General features: G+C 30.3%; 1 protein-coding gene across 1 annotated transcript in view; it reads left to right on the forward strand.

Annotated features, from left to right (window-relative positions):
• The window catches only part of LOC106467654 (serine/threonine-protein kinase ATR-like), a 63,490-nt gene that overhangs the window by 22,409 nt on the left and 33,785 nt on the right, over nt 1–7,296 (forward strand). Inside the window, 3 exon segments of the mRNA XM_013928026.2 lie at nt 2,977–3,045; nt 4,300–4,502; nt 7,242–7,294. Coding sequence (XP_013783480.2) covers nt 2,977–3,045; nt 4,300–4,502; nt 7,242–7,294 — 325 coding nt within the window.

Here is a 7,296-nt window from a genome sequence, read left to right on the forward strand (position 1 = left end):
CTATAGCCAGTGGTTGTCAACATTTTAAGCAGCACAAAATGTGACCTGATTTCAATGAAAGTAATTCACTTATGTAAAAGTACATATGACGTTTTGTTAAAATCTGTATTTGATGGAGAAAAATGGATATCATTTTCGGATTCAGTGCACAGAATTACTGTAGAACATGTAAAAGTTTCAAGACAATAAAACTTGCAGGCCTAAATAATTGATTATTTCAGTTAAATAATTAAATCACCCAGCTCTATGTGACCAGTCACTAAAGAATACTAAGGTAAATCTTGACAAAGCTCCTTTGGATTTTAGAATGGAAAGTAAGGGTTTTCTTTTAAATTTGCCCAAGCAACTCCTCCAGACATTTCCAATCACTTATACACCAGTAAGTTACTCGCCTCATTAAATCCCACAAACATGGATTTACCAAATGAAAGGAAAAACTGTGAATCTAAAGTTAAGAAGTTGGTATAATGTTTTTTATGGGTTGATGTCTGTAAGAGTGATGAAGTCAGTGAGCAGTACTGAAGTGTTATGAAGCAAATTTCTGCAGTTGGAATGGAGAAGTTCATTAGAATAAGAGTTGTTTGAAAGACACGTGTCAGGCAGATACACACAAGTGCTCCATATTGTACAAATAACACATGTCAGGCAGATACACACAAGTGCTCCATATTGTACAAATAACACATGTCAGGCAGATACACACAAGTGCTCCATATTGTACAAATAACACGTGTCAGGCAGATACACACAAGTGCTCCATATTGTACAAATAACACATGTCAGGCAGATACACACAAGTGCTCCATATTGTACAAATAACACGTGTCAGGCAGATACACACAAGTGCTCCATATTGTACAAATACTCTTGGCTAAGCTTTTTTTGAGTGGCTTTAGTGTTAACAAGTAGTGAACTTGTATTTTGTTATTGCAAAACACATCATTTTTTTTATAACCTTTTTTCATTTAATTGTAAATAAATGTTTCTTCTGTTGTGGTATTTTAGAGTTGTACTTATCATTACACTGATGATATCTGTTATCTCGGCCAGTTAAAAATACCAGAACTATCTAGAAAATCAAAGAAAAAAAAGAGAGGAACATATTAAAAGGAAGAATCTGATTGTGGATATTACCACTCTCTGCCCAGGGATCATTTACTGCACATGTTACGAGGTTTTAATGACTAAAATTCAAAATTTTATTAAACATCTTTTTGTTTATTTTATACCAATTAGTATAGCATAAAATCTTAGCTAAGAATCCATATTTTAATAGTATATAAGTTTTAAATTCTTAATTTTATAAGCCAATATTTACAAAAATCCTGAATTTCCCCTGGTATGAGAAATGTGACATATTTTCTCTATACATTCTCTCTTTATTTTCTTCACCACACCTCCATTAAGTACAAAATTTAATGTAAATTATTCACTATAAAATTGTCATTGCTCTGACAAACCATAATTTTTACATCGAGTTGCTAGCTTTGTGACCATTGATTCACAACTGATAATGGTGCAGATAGTTAGACACGGTTCAAAGGGCAATAAAACAATAAAATTTAATTATAAATAGATGTATACTGTTATAAGTTTAAAACAACTTAGAATAAACGAATATAGTTTCATGTTACAATTTGAAGTCATTCTACAAGGAAAAAGAGGGTAATTTCGATTTTTTGGGGATTTCGTAAGAGGTTAGTCAAATTGACCAACCTTGTATAGAGTTAGGGTAGAGAAAATAACAGATGAAGTATAAAGTTTTACTGAGAAAAACATTTAGGAGGTTATAGAGATTATGCAAATGAAATTTGAGATTTTTTACATTTTTAATTTTAACATGAAAATCACTTTGCACAAGGACTATTCAAAACACATACTCGATATATTCACAGACAAATCTTTTTTTAGTTTATTAAAAGTACTTCACTAAAAATATGATTTTTTGTATGTGAAAGACTTGTAATGTTTTCTGAAAGACTGCCAAATTTTGTGAAGATATACACACTGTATTAAAAGTTAGTAGTATCAAATCTATAAAGATTTTAAATGAGTACAAAGAGATCACGTGGTCGGTCAAATAGACTGAGCCTGTATGGGGAAAGTTAAGCACAAAAGGACATGAATAGACAGACATTTATTTACTTACCAAATTTTCAGATGAACTACCTAATGAAGCAGAAATGGCAAAAAGTAAAGGTATGAGACACACAAAATAAAAAAATATCACAAGAAGAACATCTGAAGTAAAGCCTAGTTGATAAATTAGAAAGGTAACTTGATATGTACAAATGTGTGTTCAGAACTTATATGATTTTGATTATTGTGAACCATTGAATGTCACAAGTGTAATATATATAAATATTAGTAATGGTGTCAATTCTTTTCCAAAAAAAGAACAAAAGTATCCAATGTTTGTTTACTACTTTCATAACAGTTCTTGTGTGAAAACAGTTTTGATTTCTGTGTGTAAAAGTAGCTGTATGGACAGTTTCTCAAACTCTTAATTGACTTTTCTGGTACCTTCAGCCACTTAAATGGTGTTTTAAAAGCTGATATCTTCCTTCATTGGATGACCTGTGAAAATCTTCTTAAGATATGTAGTTTTTAAACTGACTTCACTGCACACTACAGAAGCTTATTAGTGGAAATCGTAGTGTATGGCAGTTGTGTGTAATTATGACCATCACAATCGACAAGATCTATCAAGAAGCAACACGAGTTGTCATTCTCACAGTTTTTTGTTTTACAAAATGGAGTCATTAGAAGCAAATGTTAGAGAATTTATATGATAGAAAAAATTTTTGTTTTCCAAAACATATTCGTATATCAAATGTTAAAACTAGAGATAAACAAACTGTTTTCAAATTTTTTTAATGCTGTTCTATGTTTTGGACTATTAAAATGTGATGTTTGATACATCCTGTTTATGTATGGTTTACAACTTCAGTAGGTTATTTTTTTAACTTTTTTTAGGATATTATTGCCAGGTTGTTAGTGTCTTATTCGCAGCAAGTGATGTGGATGATAATGACTGTATCAAAGGTAACTTTTGGAGAATTTGATTTTTTATAAGCTTGTTAAAAAAAATATTTAATTCTGTTTTGTTTTTTTTTAAGTTTTTAAATTATGACTTGGTACCAGATACATAAATTGTTACATTGGGATGGAAAATCATTAGTAGCTTTAGGTCAAGTACCCATATGTTTCTATAAGTGTTGGGAAAATATCAGGATCGTTACTTTGAACTTGAGTTCGTACATTGGACTTTGATACTGCTTAAATCCATTATATATACAGTATATGTAACTTGAGTTTGAAACATGATTATTTAGAAGTATGACACCAAACAAAATAATCTTTGTTCAAGAAATATCCATAAATGAAGCATTATACATTTGTAACATTATTTGTTTTAACACCCAGTCTGTGAGTTGAGTTGACTTCCAAACAACTGGTACTCTTGTTTTTGTAAATTCTGAATAGTAATGTTATTTCTCACAATATCTGTAATCCTATTGCTCACCAGTGGGGCCAAGTTTGCATTAGTTTCTAGGCTATGAGGGAGTAAAATCCCACACAACACACTGTACAGGTCACACATGTTGTGCAATACCAGATCTGTTTTTTTCTTGATTTTCATGAGTTTTCTCAATAGAGATGAGTGAAGAAGCTTCAATGAATCATACTTGTCTCCTTAAGATGAGTACATGTGGTACCTGCCTGAAGTGAACACTTCTTTTATTTTGTTAAAGAGGAACACAGTCCAGCCAACCCTCTTAAGTTCTGCATTCTTGTGGTCAAACATTACTGAGAGGCAGTTTGTTTGGTAGTAAAATGTGCTTCTTTTTTTTTAGATTAATAGTTCAAGCCCTTTATTAGAGTACATTTTTTTGGTTCTTTCTTGAGTAAAACCATAATACCTCTCTGTAGCCTGTTCCCTGAATTCAGTCTTATTGACTTGCGGACAGGGTGTTAAGAAACCACATTTCTAGTTAAACAAACTAGTTTTTAATCTTGTATTATTTTATCTAACTGTTGAATAGTGTAACTGCTTTATTTTGTAGGTTTGATGTAATAAGTTGTTTTTGTAGATTTGCAATTAGAGGGATTAAACAAGATTTATTAAGCTTGCACTTTATAGAGAATGGGGCAGAATTGTCTGTTTAGAAGAAAAATATCTAGTATTTTTTTATTGAATCTTAAACTAATATATCAAAGATGTTGCTTAGGACCATGAGTACTTTTGGTTGGAAGTATGTTTGTGTGTTAACTTATGATGATCCTTTCGTGAAACAGTCATCTTACCCTATGAGAAGACAACGATGTTTGGAAATTTTTAACAAAGCCAATAAGGTAAAACCAGAACTTTCCAAATTTATTAATGATGCTACTCGCCTAGCTGATCAACTTTTGGACCTGTGTAATAAGAAAGTGGAGACTATTAAACCTCTCAGCATAAACCAACACATAAGAAGCTTGCCCAGATTGATTACAGAAAGGTATGTATTATTAATCCACACAGAATAAAATGTAGTTGAAAACATGATTAGTCTGTGTTTGAGCCACAATAGAAAAACACTTTGAGTTTATTTGGAATAATGCAGAGAATTATATTAATTGAGAAATCAAAGTACTACAAAGTAATCTTTAATAGTCATCATAATTTGGCACCAAATGTATAGAGGAAGATAAATACATTTTGTTCAGCTTTAAAAGTAAACTACATGTGTGAAAGTTGTCTTATTATCTGTTTTTTATTAAAATCCTTTTATTTTCTCTGTTAAACAAAGTCTATAAAATTAATTGCAATAATGTACATGTACTTATTTAAACTACCATTCTATATGTGTAAAGATTTTTATTATAAAAATGAATTATGTTTTAAATTTTCTAACCCTGTGAAAAATATTTTGAGCTAAATGGCTAAGAAAAGGTAAAGTTTTAATAGTAATAAAAGCATGGCATTAACCCTTCTATTATGGACTGGGTGGAATCCACCCAGCTCGTAACCACGAAAGTATTCATGAGAGTAATTATACTATGATTTTTGATAATGTATGCACATCTTTAAAAAATTGTATTTTTTATTTTCACTACTGTATTTCTGTACAGGTTGGTTTGATTTGACTGACTTCGTAATCTTAATAAAAAATTAGGAAAAAAAAATAAATTATGCTTTTTTTGTCTTAGAAAGACTACAAATTACAACACAAAAACACAAATTTTTAGTCTAAATAGCTTAAATCTCATAACATTATACATTTATATATATTTATTATTTTTTATTATATTGACCTTCTAGTTGTGCCTGGCTAACAATATAGAAGTTACAATGACGCAGCACACTTGCACTTATGTTACCATATCCAATAATATATAACTGACCTTTAGTCTTTACAAAGTGATCTGTCTTGGCTGTAGACTAGTATTTTGTAAAATACAGTCATGTTTCAATTATTATACATTATATATATGTATATACATTATTTTTATTTTCAAATAAGTTCTTAAGCTTATTTTTCTTAAAACATTGAACAGTAAATATAGAAGTAAAGTAAACAATTATTACTTTTAGTTATGATCTTTGTACTCATTTGCTGCTTGTCATAGGTTGCTAAGCCTTATGAAATTTCCCATGTGAAGGATGTGAAAAGAAATTTTTTTTAGGTTTTATATATACATTTTAAATAACCAAAAGTAATAAATTACTCTATCGATACTATAGAATTCCACTATAATTTATCGAGCATAGTAAGTAAGCTGTATTTGGGTGTAAAAAAATATGAATTTTCGAACTTGCCAAAGACTTACCTCATCATTCAAAATCTTGTGTGAAAAGAACGAAATTAGCACAATAACATGTAAAATAGCTGAGAAAACCACTAGGGGGGCATTCTGAGCTTTTGATTGGTTATCCATGTCATATATAGAAAATGGAAAGATGTGGGTGGGGGGCCACTATGTTTGATTCAGTACAGAAGTGGTATCTTAGCAACTAGAAAAGATTAGAGGTTCTTATTTTACATTCTAGCTTATCAATACCAGTAGTTTGAGTTCCTAATTCGTATGACACTGTAGATATAATATTTTAACATCACAAACATCTAATTTAAACCAGTGCTGCATTCAACATACCACGTGACACAGAAAGATCTGTTTCTTTAATATTTACTTTTAAATTAAGAAATTAACTAATGTATGATGCTAACATTTGAATTATAATCTGCAATTTTATACCAAGCTTATTGACATAGATTCATGAAATAGTAGTTCAATAAAATTTTGAATGCAAGTCAACAAACGTGATGACATGGCCTTTGACACATGACCCATTGCAATTGGGTTAAAGAGTAATACCAAAGACAGTAGCAGTTATGTTTGATTTTAGGATATTACATGCCTAATTCTTTTATGCTATTCTCATGAAATGTTAGTTAATCTCAGCTTAATGTGCAAGCTGACTGTTGGTATCATTCAGTCATGTTTGCTTTGTTCAAAAAGATCAGCTTTTACAACCTTTTTCCAGCCTCATTCAGTTGAATGACATTATATACTACTTGTTTTTGTTTGTGAGAAATTAAAAGATTGACATGTAACTGAGAAAAATGCATTTTCATGGTGTATGCTTATTTTTTGTGGTTTAAATACTGCTGACATCCAAAGAAATTATAAAATGACATTTTGATATAATGCTTTATGTTCTTTTTCTTGTAACATACATATTGAAGTTAACTTCCAACCTTTCTAATTTAACTGTTAGACACTTTATAAATCAACTATGTAGCTGTAAGTTATATAAATATGTAGCTTGTGGCCTTTGATACCATGGAAAGTCATGAAAAATGAATTATAAAAATGTCATTACTGAAACTTCTGGGAAAATGGCTGATTTTAAAATCAGTTCTGAATTTCAGTTTTTATAAAAAGTACAACTGGAAATTAATGGCTTAACTAACAAAATATAACAAACAGAAAGTTTTGCTTATTAGAAACAGTTTGTGTGTATTTCATGTTGATGAGACTCAGAGTGATGCATTTCCTCTGGAGGATATTTTTGATCAATGAAAATGCAACTTTCATGGCAGAAGTCAAGAGTCTTGGAAAGTTTAGAACGGGTCCTGGTAAAGTTTTTATTAACACAGTATATATATATATATATATACATATAGATATTGAATCTCAAGTGTAGGTTTAAAATTAATAAACTAAATAACTCTCTGTTAATCATAATTATGCAGAGGCTTTAGCCAGATACTCCTTCCTGTCCAGGCAGTTATGACAGTGACTCTCCCC

This window comes from Limulus polyphemus, unplaced genomic scaffold (genome assembly GCF_000517525.1).
Source record: "Limulus polyphemus unplaced genomic scaffold, Limulus_polyphemus-2.1.2 Scaffold2694, whole genome shotgun sequence".
NCBI lineage: Eukaryota > Metazoa > Arthropoda > Merostomata > Xiphosura > Limulidae > Limulus > Limulus polyphemus.